The 21,341-nt window shown below is 46.5% G+C and overlaps 2 protein-coding genes and 1 long non-coding RNA gene across 7 annotated transcripts in view; 2 read left to right on the top strand and 1 right to left on the bottom strand.

The window, feature by feature from the left end:
* Nucleotides 1–12,242, bottom strand: part of LOC117314184 (uncharacterized) — a 111,931-nt gene extending 99,689 nt beyond the window's left edge. For 2 of the 4 annotated variants that reach the window (XM_073788359.1, XM_073788361.1), the window contains exons 1-3: nucleotides 9,552–12,157; nucleotides 9,146–9,313; nucleotides 6,856–6,941 (exon numbers count right to left, since the gene is read on the bottom strand). In XM_073788359.1, coding sequence (XP_073644460.1) covers nucleotides 10,167–10,814 — 648 coding nt within the window. In that variant the 5' untranslated portion in view covers nucleotides 10,815–12,157 and the 3' untranslated portion in view covers nucleotides 6,856–6,941; nucleotides 9,146–9,313; nucleotides 9,552–10,166. Of the gene's footprint in view, nucleotides 1–6,855; nucleotides 6,942–9,145; nucleotides 9,314–9,551 lie in introns of all 4 variants that reach the window. The other 2 variants (XM_073788362.1, XM_073788363.1) reach the window with 1 other exon arrangement.
* LOC109547153 (uncharacterized) lies at nucleotides 1,605–8,529 on the top strand. The gene is made up of 3 exons (XR_002172880.3): nucleotides 1,605–1,732; nucleotides 1,872–2,009; nucleotides 7,595–8,529. It is a non-coding gene; the product is annotated as an uncharacterized lncRNA (long non-coding RNA).
* Nucleotides 12,243–12,506: 264 nt separating the features above from the next.
* DUSP6 (dual specificity phosphatase 6) lies at nucleotides 12,507–16,933 on the top strand. 2 transcript variants are annotated; one of them, XM_004311966.4, is made up of 3 exons: nucleotides 12,511–13,339; nucleotides 13,956–14,393; nucleotides 15,436–16,933. In XM_004311966.4, exons 1-3 carry the CDS (start codon nucleotides 12,940–12,942, stop codon nucleotides 15,741–15,743), a joined length of 1,146 nt encoding a protein of 381 aa, XP_004312014.1. In that variant the 5' UTR covers nucleotides 12,511–12,939; the 3' UTR covers nucleotides 15,744–16,933. The 2 variants fall into 2 exon arrangements, with proteins under 2 accessions (XP_004312015.1, XP_004312014.1); XM_004311967.4 differs by lacking the exon at nucleotides 13,956–14,393 and having other exon boundaries at nucleotides 12,507–13,339.
* The last annotated feature ends 4,408 nt before the right edge of the window (nucleotides 16,934–21,341 follow it).

Genomic DNA, 21,341 nt, shown 5'->3' on the forward strand with positions numbered 1-21,341 from the left:
TGGCCATTCTGATAGGTGTGCAGTGGTATCTCATTATTGTTTTAATTTGCATTTCCCTGATTACTTGCCATCTGTATATCTTTGGTGAAGTGTCCATTAAGGTTTTTGGCCCTTTTAAAAATCAGATTGTTCATTTTCTTACTGTTGAGTTTTAAGAGGTTTTTTTTTCCATATGTTGGGTAACAGTTTTTGTCTGATGTGTCTTTTGCAAACATTTTCTCCCAGTCTGTGTCTTGCACATTTTTTTGAAAAGAAGTGAATAAGTCACCTTTAAAGATCTAACCAGAAATTAGAACTATCAAATGGTCACATTACTTTATTAGTAAATGGATAAATCTTTATTAATTCCCTTTGTAACCAATTCTTTGTTGTCAGCACAGCCATGTTTCTAGCTGTTTTCCTTGAGCTCTTTGAAGTAAAAGAATCTAACGTGTAATGGACAAGTAAATGCAAATGCAGACTGGGATGTTGTGATATTTAAACTGCCCTTAGAATAAGAACGAATTTGTGTAAGGATTAAAAAGGGTTATTCTTCTGTAATTTGTAATCTCCCAATTACTTTGTGATGAATTTTGCCAGTAAGTTTTCCAAGAAATGCATGTTAAGAGAGAACAAATGAATCAGAATAATTTACTGTACCAGAGCAAATATTTCCATTTGAGAGAACTAATCACTTATTCCTTAAGTAACTCCTTAGAAAGTACTGTATATTATCTTCTCCTTATGTGTTCCTGACATGTACCCTTATTATATCACTCTAGAATCATTTAGTTTTCATATATAAAACAAAGAACCATGGAGTTCCTCATTGTAAGTCTAAATCGTCCCATCCTGGGTTGGCAGGACTCTGTCCGTCACCTAACACCACCATCCTTTTTGATCTTGAACTTTGATACTGTTCTACCTGCACACTGAATGCTACTTCGGCAACATTCTCTCTTAGGTCATGGTCCCACCTGTTAGCTTCTTGAGGCGAGTGTCCCCATGTGATTTATCTTTTTATTCCTCAGAAGATCTTGCCCCAGCTCAGCAGATATATTGAGCATGGATTTTTTTAAAGGTAGAAGACAGTCATTTTGACAAAATGGAAAGCATTTTCAGTTTGTACTGCATTCTGTGACAGATACCGGTGATACCCTTCCAAAAAGAGGAGAGCATTCTGCTATGGTTCTGGGCGGTGAAATGGCGATCTAGTTGTCAGAGAGGCCGCGGCAGCAGGTGGAAAAGGCACGGCCAGGTGTCCCTTGCTACCAGGCCAGGGTCTAGGACCCCCAAAACAAAAACACTTGAAAGCATTATGCCCAACTCTTCACTTAAATGACCGTGTTTAACTCCTTTACAGACAGGGGACAACCCCCACCCCTATTTCAGCAACAGGAGTAACAGGAGGAACATCCCTTACACTTTTGTTTCTAATGAAAAGAAAAACAATGGGGAGACAAGCTTTTTTTTTTTTTTTTACAAAATTTCACTTTACGGAACAGTGTTTTTAACCACACATGTTGCGATGGCATTTACGTCCTAAAGGCCGCGGGTGATTGCATTAGAAATGCCACTTCCGGGCTTCCCTGGTGGCGCAGTGGTAGAGAGTCTGCCTGCCGATGCAGGGGACACAGGTGCGTGCCCCGGTCCGGGAAGATCCCACATGCCGCGGAGCGGCTGGGCCCGTGAGCCATGGCCGCTGAGCCTGCGCGTCCGGAGCCTGTGCTCCGCAACGGGAGAGGCCACAACGGTGAGAGGCCCACGTACCAAAAAAAAAAAAAAAAAAAGAAAAAAAAGAAATGCCACTTCCTGGGTAGTTGAGCAATTGGAGCTTCTGCAGGAACTTAACTGTTTCTGATGCTTTTACTCAACTTTCAACTTATCTGCAGGTCTGAAATTTTCATAATAAAAAGTTAGAGGCGAAAGGCAGTTTGTCTCCTGGAGAGAAATGTCACCAATGGCATTTAGAATAACATTTCCCCCTCTTTCCTGGCTTACAAGCATCTCTCAGCACCTTCCTGTGTGAGGTAAGTTAAGGATTTTGTCATCTTCTATTAATAGGGAGGGATTCTGAGTCACAGAAAGGCTAAGTGATTTTTCTAGCCCCAGAAATAAGAGGAATAAAATGAAGCAAGATGATTAGTACATTATTTTAGGAATAGGACTATTATGGTGGAGAGCATCATTTTCTTGAACAACTGCAATTGCTTCCTAACTGGTTTTCCTGCTCCCAATTTCTCTCTCCCCTCCAGTCTACTCACTCGCTTTGTTACCAGAACCATATTCGGAAATCATGCCACACCCCTGTATAAAAATCTGTGATGACTTCTCACTGCCTAAAGAAAAATTCCAAACTCCTTAGCAGGACGTCCAAAGCCCAGGTCCATCTGGCTTTAAACTACCTTTCCTCTTTCTTTGCCACTCTGTGCCATTTATAACTGCTCAACTGCTCTCTGGTTCTCACGCACGTCTGTCCATGCCTCCAAACCTTCGCTCACGCCATCTGGCTCTCTTACCCAGAAGACCTTTCTTCTTCTATCCTTCTGGGACCATGGAGAGGGGGGAATCTGCTTACCCACGGGGATCTGACTCGAATATTGTCTTCTCTGGGACACTTACCAACACCCAGGGTCAATGGACCCATTTCCTCCTCTTGTTCCCATTGTACATTTTTTCTATTGCAATTACTATATTTAGTTTCTTACATTCTAGGAACCTGGGCATGTGTCTAACCTCCCCAATCAGACTTCTTTTTTGTGACAGCAGGGTCTGACTCTTACTGATTTCCATATGCTCCAGCAATCACTTCAGATCTAGACACACAACAGTGTTCGACGCAAGCCTTGATGCTGTTGTCAAGAGAAACCCTCTTTTAGGCAAAACCACAGGCAGATCTGGGTACCGTTTCAGCCCCCTGAAAGAAATCAGAGCTCGTGCCAGTTCAAGAGTTGAGTTGACAAGGACAAGCAGATTAGTTATGTCTGAGGTTGCATTTTTCTGTAACGAAGTTCTGATATTTGCGGATAAAGTGTACTATTTGATTCATCTTTCCAGGTAACCTACAAGAAAATTTCTATACTTTGTGGACCAGAGCTGGTGGGTGAGGAACCTGGCTGTCCAGGCTATTAGGAACTTCTCAAAGTGTGGTCCATCTGTAAGAGCCACTATTGGCTGCTGGACTAAAAGGCAATTACCTGGGTCCCTCTCTAGACCTCAATCAGGGTCCCTGAGTGGGAGTCTGGAGTGTGGGCCACAGGCAAGTACCTCCAGCTGTTTCTAAACATTTATTTTGAGACCCACTGGTCTGGCTGGAAACCTCTCCCTAGGCAAGCGGAATGAGTGTTGTGAATCCTTCTAAGGCAGAGGTTCTCAGCCCAGGTTGCGTATTGGAATTCCCTGGGGAACTTTTGAAACATATCGATGTCTCGGACCCAGATATCATTTAAATCAGACTTACTGGAGCTGGGATTTGAGAATCCATATTTTTCAAATGCTTTGCTTCTGAGCCAAGGTGGATGTTGGATAAATGTCAGATTCTTTGGATAAAAATCAGAGGCTTCTAGTGGTTAGAGACCCCAGATTTAGGTCACACTCTTCACTGCACCCCACCTCACTCTCACTATAAAAGTAAATCTCATACCAAATTTAACTAGATACACACACACAAAAATGTTTCAGCAAGTACGTACAGTCATCCAAACTGAGTCCTTCTCTCCACCTCAGTATTTTGATGAACAGCACCTTGCATAGAGGCCCATGCTGAAGGAAAGGCAGCAACATTCCAAAATAAAACCCAGCAGGGGGTGTAGTCTCACAGGGCAGGGGGCAGGGTCCTAGGTGAAGTGGAGGGTCACAGGTTCCAGTGCTGGAGGCTGCATGGTTACCTACGCAGGTGGTCTGGCTGCCCTCTTATATCTTGGTCATACAAGATCCATGGGTCCTGTCACACCTCCCCTAACAAGACACATCGCAAGCGCCACCAATTTCAGCAACAGATATAACTTTTTAACACCTTTTATGCAAATTAAAAAAAACCCTCACAGGTCACTTAGTCTAAGGTATTGGTTCATATTAGAGGATGTCACAGCTAATTCTCCATCTTTAAAGCATTAGAGTACTACAGTAGCTATACTGAATTACTTAAAGTAAATTACCATACAGACACTATAACAAAAGGGCAGAGAAATCCCCATTATAAAGGCTTTTTCCCTGGGAAACTGGTTAGGCGAGAGGGATGGATTGGGGGAGGGGGCGGGGCATGACCTGGCAAGGCTTTAGACTTTTGGTAAAGAATCTAAAACTTCTGATGGCTCCAGAAAAACCTGAAATTTGTCAGACATTTAATAAAAATAACCTTGGAATCATGCATGTGCAAAAAATTACTATAGAAACTGAGCTGAGCAGGTGGCCCGTTTACTTAAGGCTAGGTATGCTTCTACCATGTGGCCTTTAGCAGAGCACTCTCGCTAGGCAAGACGTCAGAGGAAGGAAGGAACTTTCCAGAGGAGACTTCTTAGTTGCAGGAGGCCTTAAAAGCTTGAGTGTATCAATGCGTGCTCCCATCAGCGACAACAAACCCAGATCACTGAGGATGGTTACATCGCTTGGGCCAGTAGACTTCCAATTCACCTCCTGCAGACTGTGCAAGCTATTGCACAGTGCAAGGAAGGGCTGTGAGCCAGCAGTGATGGAGGGGGAAAGTGCCTGCTGCTTCAGCAAGTCAGTCCTAGACTGCTGGGAAGTCCCTCCAAGACAACCAATGTCCCCAAGGTCCCCAATCTATCCACATCTCTCAGCACACTGAGATCTGGGCTGCTTATATCAGCAACTAAGAGGGGTGGTAAAGCAATTGACTCTGTTCTTTAGCATTTTTCTTTCAGAATTTTGCACTGATTTTTTTTTCTATTCCTAAGAACAAAACTGGCACTGTAGTGTTTTTCATTATATAATCCCTTTTCAGCAAGGTCAGTAAACATTTATCAAGATCTGTGTGTGTGTGTGTGTGTGCGCGCGGGGTGTGTGTGTTAATAATAAAAACAGGTAACTGCCAATGAATTAGTATTGTTTCAGGACTGTTCCTACCCCTTTACAAATGTAACTCATTTATCACAACAGTCCTGTGATATACTATCCCCACTTTACAGATAAGGAAACTGAGGTATATGGCGATTATGCGATTTCCTTCAGAGTCACACTCTAGAAAGGTTTAGAATCCAGATTGGTCTGACTCTAGAACTCCCAGGCTTGACCAGCAAGATAAAACTGAACAAATAATGTAGATGCTGCTATTTAATAATAGGTTGCATGAAGTCACTCTTATCAGGTAGGGAGCAGCGGGTACTAAAGAGGTTTTGAAGGGACTGAGATATTTAGATTCCAGTGTAATTACCTGATATTTGAGCCCAGCCCTCCCCACTATAAAATTGTGGTAATAGTATACCTGCTATGCAGAATTATCACCGTAATTAGACTGAACACGCGCAAAGCTTGGTGTTGAATAAATTGTAGCTTTCTGTTGTTATTTTCATGGTATACCCAAATATAGCTTTTGTAATTAACCCACCAAATGCCCTAAAGCAGTACTGCTTAGACTGGGGTTTGGAAGCTCCTGGGGTTCCACAAATATATTCCTGAGGAATCTGTGAGTTCTTAAGTTTCATAAACGGAGTGAAAGCATTCCTTGCATTGTGGACACACAGTCATTTCTACTGATTGCTGAGGCAAAAATAGGCTGGCAGGAAATAATTCCTACTTAGAAAAATAATTAGTTCTCTTACACAACAGCTACCTGTGCTGCTCACACCTGCATAAATAAAGGAACACAAGATGAGGAGAAATGTCACCCGAGGAAACATGGCCCATACAAGGAGGCACAGGGCAAATCAACTGCACGTAGATGCAGCATGGCCAATGCCCAGGATGCTGCACACATGAGGCCCCATGACACGACCAGGGAAGGTTCCTGAAAGATGAATACATAGAGTCCCTCACCTTCCCTGAAGGAAATGTTAGCCTAATTTCCCACCAAGGATCCTCACTGGGGCTTTGGATATAGTACAATGGGAAGCAAGGTGCTGTCATTCCTTTTCCAAAACAAAAAGCAAACCAGAAAAGTCTAACAGTAAGTGAACTTGGCTATACTGCAGACGCAGAGGTGCCAACCTCCTGATGATTTCTTACACATACATTTACACATGCCTTTACTTTCCTACTTTGTGAAAATAAAAGAGAAGAGGGAAGAATGAAGGAATGTTTTCCCATGGGAAGGAAAAGGATTCAAAAGCATCTGAAAGAAGAAATCAACACTGCTAGCTGTAAGTGAATTTCCTTACTAGAGACTAACTTCCAAAGAATATTCTTGATAGAGTCTCTATGGGATCCTGAATGTACACTAATAGGTATTCCATCAGGGGAGGGGAAACAGAAACCCAAGAAAGCTGATGAAGACCTAATTTTTAAAAAACTTCGATTGGGGTCAAGGTCTGAATTTCACAGTAGTTCATATTTTTCTTCAGGTTGTATAATTCCGGCAAGGTGTGAAAGTGCCACCTCTTTTACAGGAAAGCTCTGACCACTCCCTCCATGTGACTGTGGGTGTGACTCTGGAACTGCTGCTGTCTAGCTGCCTGTTAGTCCCCGTGTAAGCTTACCTGCCTTTCCTTCCACGGCTGCATTGTTTGGGGACATTGTTACCATTGTTACCCACCTTCAATAAGCTCCCTGCAGCTGACCCTGGGGCAAGCTGCATGAAGCTGCAACACCAGAAGCAGTTTGATGGCAAACAAGGATCTGCAGTCATGTTATTTTAATTTGCAGCTCACATTTGAAGCTCCCTGTGGTTTTTTCCATGCACAGCGCATGACTGTATATTACCTTGGTTTCCTATTGTCAGTCCTTTGGGCCTCTTGGGTTCCACGGTGCCTACCGGTCTGACATAAGTTGCTGTCTTTTCAAGGCACCTGTCAAGAAAGCACAACAGAGTTTTGTGAACCCCATATGCCGTTTATTTAAAGTCAGACTATTTCGAACATATTTCTCAAATGCAGTTGAATTGTGTTCTGAGGTTTAGCTGTCCTGAAACTCACCGACTGTCACTTTTTTTTTCAATTTTTATTGGAATATAGTTGATTTACAATGTTGTGTTAGGTTCAGGTGTACAGCAAAGTGAATCAGTTATACATATACATATATATACTCTTTTTTTTAGATTCTTTTCCCAAATAGGTCATTACAGAGTATTGAGTAGAGTTCCCTGTGCTATACAGTAGGTCCTTATTAGTTGCCTATTTTATATATAGAAGTGTGTGTGTGTGTCAATCCCAATCTCCCAATTTATTCCTCCCGCACTTACCCCCTGGTAACCATGAGTTTGTTTTCTACATCTGTTACTCTACTTCTGTTTTGTAAATAAGTTCATTGGTACGCTTTTTTTAAGATTCCACATATAAGTGATATCATATGATATTTGTCTTTCTCTGTCTGACTTCACTCCACTGTCACTTTGAGGGCCTCCCTGGGACCTCTAAAAAACCTGAATCCTGGATATGCCACAGAGTCCATTTTAGGGACTTCCCTGGTGGCACAGTGGTTAAGAATCCACCTGTCATTGCAGGGGACACGGGTTCGATCCCTGGTACATGCCACATGCTGTGGAGCAACTAAGCCTGTGTGCCACAACTACTGAGCCTTCACTCTAGAGCCGGCGAGCCACAACTACTGAGCCCACGCACCACAACTACTGAAGCCTGTGCACCTAGAGCCCGTGCTCCGCAACAAGAGAAACCACCGCAATGAGAAGCCCATGCACCGCAACGAAGAGTAGCCCCCACTCGCTGCAACTAGAGAAAGCCCGCGTGCAGCAAGTAAGACCCAACACAGCCAAAAATAAAAAAACAAATAAAAAAACAAAGACTCCATTTTTAAGTCAGATCTTCCAAAACACACTCTCCCTATTAGTGAAAATCTGTTTAACTATTTTCACATGATGTGTTAATTAATGTCATTATATTCATAGAGATTACTCCAAGATTAAAGGTCATACTAACCCTTTCAGGTCTCATCAATCGCAAGTGTTCTCAAATGCAGGAAAATTCCTGCAAAGTTGGAATGCTTCTCCAATAACCAAGCAAACATTTATAACTGAAAGATTTTCTTTTAAGGAACTTTCCAGGGGGAAACACCAGGAAGAATTCAAGCACGAGTGCTCATTGCACGCACACACTATCACTCAGAGAGACAGTAGGATCTATGAAATTGTTTCTGTGCACTTATGAAAATGGATCAGAGATGACCTGCTGTACTCTCCAACCTTTAAACATAGTTCTCTACATGTGACTGATACCCTAGGCAGGGAACTGAGGCCTCTGGAAGTAAGGAAGTCTGTGGCTCTTATAGTCACTAGAGCTCTCCTGAGAAAGCTTTTCCTGGGGGCCCCGGCAACAGGGCCAGGATGATGAGATTCAAAGCAGGATTACCAGCAACAGCGAGTCAGTTTTATGCAGAAATGAAGCAATGAGTTTAAAAACCGTTGAATACCTACTTTGTGCCCTTTGTGTGTCATCTTGGCTGTCTCTATCCTCGCAGTCCTTTGAGGCAGGTGTAACTATTCCCCATTTTACATACTGCTGAATTCCTTTCCTTGCTTTATTTTCCTCCACAGCACTTTTCCTTTCTAATATACTGTATAATTATTTATTTTGTTCATTGTCTCTTGTTACTAGAATATAAGCTCCAGGAGGGCAGGGTTCTTGTCTGTTTTATTCACTGCTGCTTTCCTGGTAGCTAGAGTAAATGAGTGAGTGAGTGAATGAGCGAATGAATGAATGAATGGAGGCCCGGAGAGGTTAAGTGACTTTCCCCTATCTAAATACTAGTTAGAGACAGAGCTAAGATTTGAACTCAGGCCCATGTGCTACACTGAGACACATCAGTAATGGTAGATGCGAGGATTACCATCTAAGACATACTCTAAGAAAGAAAACTGTATGGGCATTTATTGAATGGTTGACTAATGAAAAGGTGCATACAGTCAAAGAAAACCGCCAGATGTAAAAGGAGCAGGAAGGAAATGAGCCTAACTTTTGATCCTTGACATCTGTGGGGAAGGAGCAACATAATTTGTGAAGCCCGGAAATGCCTGGTGGTCAAAATTCAAAGTGCAGACCTTGAATCCTTCAAATTTCAGCAGCAACAGCAGAGCGTGGTGGGCGCGGTCTCCACAACACCCTGTAATATGGGTATGTGGTAGTCCTTGAGGCTCTGTGAAGAGTCAGGCTTCAAATCCTGACCCCATCGTTGGCTCCTGTGTGACCTCAGGCAAATTCCTTAATCTCTGTAAATGAGGATAATTTGCATGGGTTTTCTGAAGACTGACGGAAATATGCATGTAAACACAGAAATCAAGACCATGCCCACCAGGTGGTAAATACCCACTACATATGACTTCTATTATATCAGCTTAGTGTACAGAGTGTTTAAGAGGGGACCAGTAGGGAGAAGTTAGAAGGGTAGCTGGGTATATTCGGTATTTAACTGTGTTAAAGGATTTTGATCGTGGTCTGTAACAGCACCTGCTTTGCTTGACAGCTAAATTGGCATGGATTTAACTGCTTAGTGCAGTTCTTCAGAGGATTTCTTCTTAGACTAGGGAATTTCAGGCGGGCTGTTAGGCATCAAAGGGCGTCTTTGGGATTGAAAGGACGGGGGCCATTCTGCAGGTTCAGAATTCAGAAAGATAAAAATAATATTAACAGTTAATGACACACCAACGTCTTAGGGCATCTCACTTTACCCATTCAGTCATCACAGCGATTCTGTCATTTTCCGTATGCCAGCGTGGAAGACTACGGCTTAAAAGAGTTAGACGATGTAATCAAGGTCGCACATTTAGGAAGGGGTGAGGGCACAATTCAAACCCAGGCCGCCCCACTCCAGAGGCCCTTTCTTTATACCGCACGTTTTAGGACCAAGAGGTCTGAATGCCATTTTATACAGTGTCCTGAGAAGGACTGAGGGTTCAGAAGCACGGGTAAAGCTAAATGTTTCAGGTTTGAGAAGTGTTGCAACCATCCTTCCAAACTGATGCCCAGGCTCAGGTATCAGCACTTTAAAAATAGCTAAGTGGAAAACAATTTCCCTTCTTGCATTTTCTGTTGGAGGTCTTGGGCTGAAAGATTATGCACTTCTCAGTTCCGCTGCAAGGCATCCTGCTTCTCCCCTCCTCGCCTCCAGGTTCCAGTAACAGAAAGGTCTCGGGGTAGGGACATCTGTAACAGGTGGAGGCGGATCGGAGGCGTCAACTCCAGCGCAGGCCTCCTCCAGCTGGAACTGGATGATATCCAGTGAAATATGGGAGCTCTGTTCCAAGGGATGCCCAAAAAAGGCGCGGGGATAGGAGCGCTGCAACTCCCACCTTCACCGAACACGCTCTTCCAGGGGCGGCCTGACTGTAGCAAAGCTCCAAAATTGGCAACCTGGGCCTCGCAGCCGCCTTTTTTTAGCCTACATTCCCCAAACCAGAGAAGAGGCGGGTGACTAAAAATGCAAAGTGGAGCGGGGGCGTCAGCAGGCCGGCCCGTGGGTGTGGGGCGTCTGGCTTGGGGAGACCCCGCGACCTCAGGTGCCCTCGGCGATATCAGCGGTGGACGCAGAGCGCCGCGAGGGCGCTCGGAAAAGCCGCTCCCCGCCGAGCGGCTGCCTCCGCTTCCGCCTCCCCGGCGGCGGCGGCGGCGGCGGCGGCGGCGGCGGCGGGACAATGCGCGCCCTCTTTTCCGCCGTGGGTTAGGGAGGGGCAGCCGGATTAGGGCCCGCGCCTTCCGGCCGCAGGCCCCCATCCTCCACCTCCCCTGCGCGCCGCGCCGGCCGCACACAGGTGGCTTTCCGCTCGGGAGCTGCAGCCCCGGTACTTTTATATAACAACAGAGTTCTGCGCGCCTGGAATGCGTCTACCCGCCGCCGCCCGCCACGCCTCTATCCGGACCCCGCCGCCCGCCCCGCTCCGCCGTACCCCGGCCGAGCGCAGCTCGCTGGCCTAGCGAGCACCTCCCCAATTACCTGCTGGCTCTGCAGCGCGGCAGACACTTTCCCCAGGACTCCCAGCTCTCCTCGGGAGCAGGGGCTCCCGGCAGGCACTTCTCCTCGCCCCACACCCACCCCAGGCCTCTCCGGAGCTCGAAGTCCCGCATCGGCCCTGCACCGGTCCACGGTGTCGCCGGACGCCCCGCGCCCGCTGAACGAGGAGGCGGAGGCGGCGGGTGCTAACGAGGAGCGCAACGCGTAGGAGCGGGCGGTGCTCCGCGAGGGCCCGGCGACTCGCAGGGGAGGGGGTGCCCGGGCAGGGAAGAGGGTGACCCTGTGCGGGAAGTCGGGGGCGGGAAGGAGTCTCCCTTTTGACATGCCTCGGTCTACAGTAACCAATCGCCGAGCCCTCCAGAGCCCCCGCAGCCTGCAGGCCTTGCGGGAGGACTTCCCCAGGCTTTGCGGATGGTGGGGACAGACAGCCGGGCTCCGCGTGCCCTTGGTGCACCTCGCCCAGGCGGCCCTTCCAGGCGGGCTCCTGTGTCGGAAGCTGAGCTAGGTTGCTCAGAAATGATTAACGAGCGCTACCCGCCCCCACCCCACCCAGGGCGCAGTGGGCGGGGGCGGGGGATTTGGATCTCCGTAACAATGGTTCATAACACCCCACGCCCCCGGAGAGGAATAAAAGCATCGGACTGCCCAACGAATTTGTTCCTGCAGTCTCCACTGTTTAAAAAAATTAATTAATTAAAACGCTCTTTTTAAAGAAAAAGCTTGCTTTCTATTCTCTGGACAACCAAGCATTTGTTTGTTTGCTTGCTTAAAAATGTTTCAACAAAATCCTGGTTTGTTCAAAAGATGTTGGATTAGCATTTAACACCTCATCGGTCACTAAAGCCCGGGCAGTTCACCAGCCCCAACACAGCCTCGGCTAAAAGAACATCAGAGTAAACAGAGCTGGGCTTTTTAAGCTGGCAAACAAATGCCACACACTGCCTAAGGGGGGTGGGGGGTGGGGTTAACGTGAACTCCAGTCCAAATGAGTTTAAAGGGAATAAAAGGGAAAAAGTCAGCACAAGTTTCCCTAAAGCTAGCTTGCGCGCCCAGGCGTCGCGAACAAGGGCTTTTGTGCCTGCTAATTGCACCATTTGTGCGCAAAAGTTCCGAAGCGAAGTGTGAACTCTCAACAGAAGGAAACATGAGACAACTGAAGTGCCCTGGTTTGTGTGCCCTGCTCCTCCTCCACCACCGCCTCCTCTTCTTTCTCCTTCCTCCCGCCGAGCCCGCTGTTGCAGCTTGTTTGCACTGGGGCTTATCCGGAGCGGAAATTCCTTTCCGTTTTTGTGAATGACAAACTCATTAACAATTCATCAACACAACCTGTTCCAGCCGGCCCGTCCCCACGGCAACAGCCCCTTCCGCAGCGCGCTCATTGGCTGGCCTGGAGAATGTATCCATTGAGACGCTCGCTGTTTGTATCCATTGAGGAGCTGCCTCGCTCGGGGGGTGTGCGAGGCTTGAGTCTAAGGGAGAGTGAGCAAATCGAGGCTTGAATAGTCCTAGGAGAAAGACGCCTGGGTGGATTTGAGGTGCAGTCTTGGAGGGAGGGATTAGGAGCCGCTGGGTTTTTTTTTTCTCCCCTCTGAGTAGCACGGAGTCCGAATTAATTGGATTTCATTCACCGGGGAGGAACAAAACTCTCCGGGCAGCTTCATTCAGAGAGATTCATTGACACTAAGAGCGAGCGGCTGCAGCTGGGTGCAGAGGGAACCGCCGGCTTCACTTCTGTCTCGCCTGCCCCAACCGCTAACCGGGTTTGGGAAGGGCGAGGTGGAATTCAACCCCGCTCTGAGAGCGGCGGCTTCGCGCGGCGTGCTCGGCCTATGCCTGCCCCGAGGGGCGTCTGGTAGGTACCCCGCCCTCTTCGGCAGCTCGACCCCCATGATAGATACGCTCAGACCCGTGCCCTTCGCGTCGGAAATGGCGATCAGCAAGACCGTGGCGTGGCTCAACGAGCAGCTGGAGCTGGGCAACGAGCGGCTGCTGCTGATGGACTGCCGGCCCCAGGAGCTGTACGAGTCGTCGCACATCGAGTCAGCCATCAACGTGGCCATCCCGGGGATCATGCTGCGGCGCCTGCAGAAGGGCAACCTGCCGGTACGCGCGCTCTTCACGCGCGGCGAGGACCGGGATCGCTTCACCCGGCGCTGCGGCACCGATACCGTGGTGCTCTACGACGAGAGTAGCAGCGACTGGAACGAGAATACGGGCGGCGAGTCGGTGCTCGGGCTGCTGCTCAAGAAGCTCAAGGACGAGGGCTGCCGGGCGTTCTACCTGGAAGGTACGAGCCGGGGGAGCTCCACGCGGGGGCAGGACAGGGGACACCGGGCTGCGAGCTGCAGGCGGGACGCGCGTGCTGGAAGCGCCCCTGCAGCGCTCGGCTGGCGCTTCTGAGCCGCGCTGCTGCGCCAGGGGCAGTCTGCCGGCTCCCGGCTGCGAACCTCTCTAGAGTCCCGCACCCGCGAGCCGGGCCCGCGCGGAATCGACCGGCTTCCGGCCGCAGGCACTAGCCGGTTCTTTCTAACTAGGTCTCCTTCCTACCCGGGATATTCCCCACCATTCCCTGCTTTATATCGTTCGATTTTGAGTTCAGATTTTGCAGGACGGCAGAGATCGTTGGGGTGCAGATTGACCCCTTCTAGCCCTTCAAGATATTCGGAAAAGTTGCCATTTTGTGCATTTCCGGATTCGGAAGAATAAAGGTTCCCAGGGGAGGCGGGCCCGTTCGTTCTGTTCCCAAGGGTGCACACTTAAGTGTCTTTCTCTTGTATCTGGCTCTGTGTGCAGGGCGGCTGGAAGGGTTCTGTGGTGTGTTTCTGCGTGAGGCTGCGGCTCTCAAAGCTGTGAAAACTACTACGGGATCTCGGGTTACATGATTGCTTTTCTCGTCCTGGCAGGTGGTTTCAGTAAGTTCCAAGCCGAGTTCGCTCTGCACTGCGAGACCAATCTAGACGGCTCGTGTAGCAGCAGCTCGCCACCGTTGCCAGTGCTGGGGCTCGGGGGCCTGCGGATCAGCTCCGACTCCTCCTCGGACATTGAGTCTGACCTTGACCGAGACCCCAGTAGTGCAACGGACTCGGATGGCAGCCCGCTGTCCAACAGCCAGCCTTCTTTCCCCGTGGAGATCTTGCCCTTCCTCTATTTGGGTTGTGCCAAGGACTCCACCAACCTGGACGTGTTGGAAGAGTTCGGCATCAAGTACATCTTGAACGTCACCCCCAATTTGCCGAATCTCTTTGAGAACGCGGGAGAGTTCAAATACAAGCAGATCCCCATCTCGGATCACTGGAGCCAAAACCTGTCCCAGTTTTTTCCTGAGGCCATTTCTTTCATAGGTGAGACTAATTAACAGTCCTCGCTCAGACTTTTAAATGCAAAATTCCTAACCTTTCCTAGAGTTCAAGCCGTTCATCTTTCTTGCTGCTTCTAATTTGTGGGGCTGCCGGTCTCTGATGTTCCAAGGGCGTTCTTAATTCTGGTTTATCTTCTTGCTAAGAAAAAGTGCCTTTTGACAAGGCTGCAGACCTCAGGTGTATTTGAAATGCTGTCTGCTGCTTGGCTCTGAACTCAGTCATTTGAAAGGGAGACCATTCGTAAGTAGACAACAGAATTTTCCCACAATCTTTGGACTAGAGGAGGGCCAGATAATAGTACTCAAGGTAGACAGGAATTCTAGCATGACTTTGTAATTTTAAAAGACCTGGGAGTTGTTTGAGAATACGAAGTTAGGCGTTGGAAAGCCCTGTGAATGCTAGATGTTGTAATCCAGCTGAATGTTACTGTGATACCGGTTCACAGTGAGACAGTGAGGGTAACCTGAGCCCAGCAGGAAGGACTGTGGGCTGAAAGCCTGGAGAAGCGAATCTCCAGGCATTGTAATGCATTTCCTATTACAAAGGAACTCATTTTCAGGCCATGTCGACATCCTGTTCCTCCTAATGGGCTGTCCCCAGTGACTTCCCTCTCTCTTTTAAAATGCCTGAATATCTCCATTGTTAGCTGCACAACAGTTGGAGAATAATTTAATAGACCCTTGCAGTCTGCTTGTCTGTATAAAAGGCATTCACGACCATATTGCAGGGTTTCTGGTATTCACATGCTGGGGCAAAGAATGCACACATTAAGGAGTTTTTTGTTGGCGGGAACTTAATACAAAAGCTCCCTTTTCAGAAAATATCTGAAATATGTAATTGTGCCCAGTGTACATGTTTTATCACAGTGATACATTTTCTGCTGCCTGCAGGGCTCAACTGCTGCACACAATTATTTTTAACCTTTTTTATGATTATCATTATTATTCAGTTTTTAGACTGGTCGTTCACAAAGGGTGGTTTTCAGTCTGCTGACATTTTGCCTTTCTTTTTTGTGTGTTTACAGATGAAGCCCGGGGCAAAAACTGTGGTGTCTTGGTGCATTGCTTGGCTGGCATCAGCCGCTCAGTCACTGTGACTGTGGCTTATCTCATGCAGAAGCTCAACCTGTCAATGAACGATGCTTATGACATTGTGAAGATGAAGAAATCCAACATCTCTCCCAACTTCAACTTCATGGGCCAGCTGCTGGACTTCGAGAGGACGCTGGGACTCAGCAGCCCCTGTGACAACCGGGTCCCAGCACAGCAGCTCTATTTCACCACGCCCTCCAACCAGAATGTCTACCAGGTGGACTCCCTGCAATCCACGTGAAAGGCCCCACACTGGGATGTGTCCGTTCTTCAGCAGTTTCTCTTAGCAGCATCAGCTGGGCTGCTTTCTTTGTATGTGGCCCAGGTGTCAACATGACACCAGCTGTCTGTATTAGACAAGGTTACCACGTGTGGAATTGGTTATTCCAAAGGGAGAGATTTGCTCCATTCTCGTTGGAAGAACAGGACCTGCTGTATAGATACAGGCAGTAGGTTTGCTCCACACCCGAGTGTACAGCCTACCCCTGCAGGGACTGGGATTCGAGAACTTCCAGGTATATAGGGTAGGACCAAATGGTAGGGTAGGAGCATGTGTTCTTTAGGGCCTTGTATGACTGTTTCCTTTTGCATCTGGAACTGACTCTATATTGTCTTCAGTGAAGACTGACTCAATTTTGCATATAGAGGAGCCAAAGAGAGGTTTCAGCTCTGTATTTGTAGTATCAGTTTGCAAAAAAAAAAGAAAATAAATAAATAATCAATCAAATGAATCTGATACTCCATTTGATCATTGTAAATATTTGATCTTAAATCATTTGACAGTGTTTGTTTGAACTGTGTTTGTTTTTCCTTTGATGGGTTTAAAAGAAATCGTCCAAAGGGAGAAAGAGCAGTATGCCACTTCTTAAAACGATTGAAACTTTTGCTCTTTTCTAATCCAAAGGATATATTTGCAGCATGCTCGACTTTACCAATTCTGAATGACGTTTTCATGGACACTTATGATCACAGAGACCTTGTTATGGTGCAGTCTCCAGTGTCTTTCACATATCTTCCTTGTGACCTTTTTTTTTTCTCTTAATGTAGTTTGACTCTGCCTTACTTTTGTAAATATTTTGGCTTGTATTGTCTCAAAGGGGATATCTTGGAAAGACACCAAAATCATGGGCTCACTTTTTTTTTTAAACTTCAGCTGTGCTAAACAGTATATTACCTCTGTGCAAAATTCTTCAGGGAGTGTCACCTCAAATGCAATACTTTGGGTTGGTCTCTTTGCTTTTTAAAAACAATTTGTGCGTAACTGGAAGCGTGTGTGAGCGTGGGTACCCATTCAACAGGCGACATGCATATGATTGTGAAGGAGGGAGACAAGTGGCTCCATTATGTTCATGGTGTAAAGTTCTGAGCTGAAATTTATTATAAGAATGTAAAACCTTAAATTATTAATAAATAACTATTTTGGCTATTGAATGTGTATTTTTAAAAAATCTCTCCGTAATTGTACTTACATGTGAAGTGACACATTTTAGGACTTTTTCAGTTGGGGATTGATATTGGCTTGTAAAGTACATGTAGGAATAATGGGGCAAAGTTCTCATCTTTTAAGCTATTTCCAAGAATTTTTCAGGTGCATCTTTTGCTTCAAATAAAAGTGACAAGGGATTGACTATATCATTCCTATGGATAATACTTTATACGAAGGGAAGAGAGTGATTACATCATTCCAATGGACAATACTTCCTAATAAGTTCTGGCTTACTTAAGAAAATTGTAATGCTCTTGAAGAAAAATGAAGTCTCAGAGCCCAGCTTGCTGAACTATAAGATTTGGTTATTCATGAATAGTCTTAAAGGGGGGGCACCAGAATAACAAGGTGACAGTTGCCATGTTCACCTCTCTTTCCTTCCGTCTCAGGGTCTTCTGCTCAATAATACTTAGACATGCCAGGGAGAAAGTAGAGATGATTCTTTTTCTGGTCTGTAACTGTCTGGCAATTCTACCTGCAAATTCTAGCGTTGGAATAACAAATGAGTCTGGGATGATGTCTCCCCTTTCCTTTCTCGTGTACAGGGCAGGGCATAGCTAAGCTTTCTCCCTGAGTCTAGATGTAGCCACGATTTCACGTTGGCACTTGAAATGAAGCCTTGCCACTCCTAATGTGCTTTGTACTTTGATTTAGAACGTGGGCCAGAAACTCCTGTTGGAACTTTATGTTGAGGTTATTTTGAACAGTTACTTTAAGGTAAAGGCTTAATATCCTGTCGTTTTCCTTGGGACATACCTCTCCTTGTCCTGAGTGTCAAAATACACAAATCAAAATAAAGGGCAGGTGTATGAAATCAAAAGGATTAGAACAATACATTTCCAGCCCTTTTTGAATGAGCTTGATCCCTTGGTCTGCAGTGGGGAGAAAGATGGGCTTTTTACCCACACGGTACCTGTGAGATGCCAGTTGAATTATTTGGTAGGCGGCAAGTAGCCCTGATTTTATGGCAATCATGTCAAGCCGTCCAGTGTGAGTTTTAGCACCTAAGCATGTATAAAAGGCAGAAACAGTGCAAAAAAACACCAAGTCAGTCTCTCCCATTTGGGTGCCCCAAGTCAGCCAGAGCTCCGAAAGGAGAAGTGGGTTGCAGTTCAACTTGGCTCGTGTTAATCCAGTTCTGAACGGTTTCCGCTCCTGGCATTCCCTAAACTGCCTCTTCAAAGTAGGGATTTGCAAGCAGCGTTAGCAATTTCCTGTCCAGCTGCAGCTCGAGTAGCTGCGTGCTTCTCCACACACCTCCCCCCCACCACCACTTTTCTCTGATTTCTCTTTCTTTCTTTTTTCTTTAATATAGGTGGTGGATAATTTTAGTGCATTTCCTTTTTGTGGATTATCGTCTCCTTTCCTTCTAGAACCTGCATACACTGAGTTCCTACAGCTCTGCTCAAGCCGACAGCTGGCCTCCCCAGCACTTCCTCTCATTTCACTGTGGGTTTGTTGTTTGTCAGTCCACTTCTGAAATTAATAATGTTTTCTGGCCAAGTGCCACAAGCCATTACCACAAAGGGGAAGTAACACATATGAATAGCAGGAAGCCATGCAGGGTCACAGTGTGAGCTGAACCTGTGGCAGGAGCATAATTGAGCCTGGCCCATTCAGCAAGTGTCTGACAGCGATTTGTGGGGAGAGGGAGCTCCCTGCATTTAAGCAGCTCAAGCTGTGAAAAAAAAAAGTTTCCAATAAATTGGTAGCAAATGGTCTTTGTCATCAGTGTGAATAAAAGAGAGGCAGCAAGAAGAGTTTAGGGCCCCCATAAAGTTAGCAAGGTTTGGGATTTCTCCCCCCTCTCCTGGCATACTGTTTCATAAGGCTGGTAAACAGGGGCGCCTGCTTCCCTCCATCGCCACAAAGGGACTCCTGTTAAATGGGTGTTTTTACGGTTCACACAGGCCAGAAGATTCAAACAGCTCTTCTCTTCCCTTATTTTTCTTCTCTGGAAGGTGGAAGGTTGTAACTGACAGCCTGGGCCCCTCTCTCACCCCACACCTCCCTTTCTCCTGGCCATCCCTCAGTTCCTTTGGTTCCTTTGTGCTCACAGGAGCCCTTGAAGGCGATCATTTTGCATCTTGGAGTTGGGCTCACTTCCTGAATGAAGCCCTGCACGGTTACTAGGGCAACCTTTGCCAACAGCTGCAGCTCCCTGGCCTCCCTCCTCACCTGCTGTCTCCATTAGCGGTTTTCTCAGGTCTCTGAGCAAGCGGTACCTTTCCTGGCCTTCTGCAGGGGGATGGTGGGGGGGGGGGGGCTTTCCCGGACGTTATCTGCAGGTTTCGTGGGGCTGCAGGAGACTTAGAAGATGTACTGCTTAATGGTCAGAACTGGTCTTAGGTTTAAAATCAGACGGAGAAAGGCTTATCTGGGGATAGAAATACCAGCACAGCCTTTAAAGGAGTGAAAATGGAGACTTGCTTGAACCAACAATTAGAAGACCTGAACTCTGACTCTCCCTAATGAATCAGAAGCCCTGGGCAGGTCACCCAACCTCACCAAGTCTCTTTTTTTCTAGTCTATAAAATGAGAGAGTTTTTAACCTCTCATTCTAGGATTCTTTTATCATTCCAGTGTTCTGGTACACAAACTAGATGGTAAAACGAGGTGCAGATGACGGGAAACAAATAACATTTACTGAGGGTATTAGATACTGTACTTCGTTTATAATATTATCTCATTTAATCCTCAGAGCAGCTCCGAGATGGGTCCTATTACCATCCTTATTTTTCAGCGAGGAAACTGAGGCAGAGAGAGGCCAATAGAGCCTGAAGTCACCTCGTGGGAATTGGTAGAACTTTGAGGCTTTAGCTCTTCTTGTAAACTGCTTGTCATCAGTATTTGCTCGTCTTTATAAAGTCCTGTGATGTTGGCTAGGAAGTGGTGACCCCGTTTTACAGCCGAGGAAGTGGAGGAAGCAGAGTTAAGTGACCTGCCAAATCAAACCCGAATTCGACAGCCAAATCAAGACAGGGTCAGAGGACCCCAGCTGATATGTCGTCAGAGAGATGTCAGGTCTGCCTAGAAGCTTCCATCCTCCCTCTCCACGGAGAAGTTACTCTATCTTGGACCCATGAGCACATAAATTACAAAACTGATGTCCCTAACGATCTCTAGAGCGGCTAGCAGCTGGCCAGCTGGCCCTGAACCTTGCCCATACTCCCCTTTCAGGATTACACAAGTGAATTGGCCCCAGAGATAGTCACTTCCTCACTGTGATCCTCTTGGAGGAAAGCTGGCCTGTCGAGGGGGGAAGAGAGGAGAGAGAGAGAGAGGGGGAGAGAGGGAGAAGGAGGGAGAGGAAGAGGGAGGGAGCGGGAGAGAGAGAGAACCATGGAAGGCTGCAGAATAAGAGGGGCATATTAGAAAATAGTGGAGGAGCAGAACACAACAAAGGCAAATCACGTGAAAGCTGGTCGTAAGTAAAGATTCTTGAAAAGTCATCTTGAAAAATCAGGCTTCAGACTTTAAACTGCTTCAAAAGGATTATTTTGGGTGTAAATTTATATGCAGTTCCTCACACTGTAACAGTCATTTTCCAAAAGATTCTGCAGACTTTCCAATACGTGTACTCCTCTTGTGTTTCTACCACAGTGGGCCCTGAATTAGTCTGGTTTTGGTGACGGAATCTTTAAACTTCTTTAAAGTCCAATATTGATTTCCTAAGAGTATTTAAGGGCACAGAACAAAGTTCAAACAATTCACAAATATTTATCCAGGCCTTGATCTGTGTTACACAGATTCAATGAAACAAGGTTAAAATAAAAGGCAGCCAAAGACTTAACAGGCCCTCAAAGGCTGACGAAGGCAAAGTCATGTTTCAAAGTGTCACCTCTTAATCTTTCTGCTGGTGCCTCAAGTCAAAGCGGAAGCCCCAGAGAACTATTGGGCAAGTCCTTGTATGTCCTTACCTGCTGCAACGATCAAAATAACATTTTAGACCCTATATTTAATTTTTTATAGGGGAAAGGATGATTAGTCCACATGTCTGCAATTTGGCCCACCTACTTCCCTATTTTGTCATGGAAAAATACCTTTAGAGACTGTGTGCAGCCTTTAAATGATGAGAAGTTTTGGACCACCATACCTCCAAAAACGAACTCTCAGACACACAAATGAAACAAGAAGAAATATATATTATTTGATAACGACATCCTGAAAAGCACCAAGCTAAAAAAAAAATTGCTTCTTCTAAGCTAGAAGTCTTCTTTTACTGCATTTGGAGACAAACTAGGTATTTATTACATTAAGCATTTTTCATCAAGTCTAGTTTAATTCCCATTGCAAATGCTAACAGGAGAAGGAAGAAAGTGGGGAAGGTACAGAAGGGGTTCTTTGGGAGCA

This window comes from Tursiops truncatus, chromosome 11 (genome assembly GCF_011762595.2).
Source record: "Tursiops truncatus isolate mTurTru1 chromosome 11, mTurTru1.mat.Y, whole genome shotgun sequence".
NCBI lineage: Eukaryota > Metazoa > Chordata > Mammalia > Artiodactyla > Delphinidae > Tursiops > Tursiops truncatus.

Excerpts from the sequence above, each read along its gene's own strand:
- DUSP6 (XM_004311966.4), top strand. The coding sequence starts at position 12,940 with ATGATAGATACGCTCAGACCCGTGCCCTTCGCGTCGGAAATGGCGATC. Across the intron at positions 13,340-13,955 it reads CCGGGCGTTCTACCTGGAAG|GTGGTTTCAGTAAGTTCCAA; the intron begins GTACGAGCCGGG and ends TCGTCCTGGCAG. Across the intron at positions 14,394-15,435 it reads TGAGGCCATTTCTTTCATAG|ATGAAGCCCGGGGCAAAAAC; the intron begins GTGAGACTAATT and ends GTGTGTTTACAG.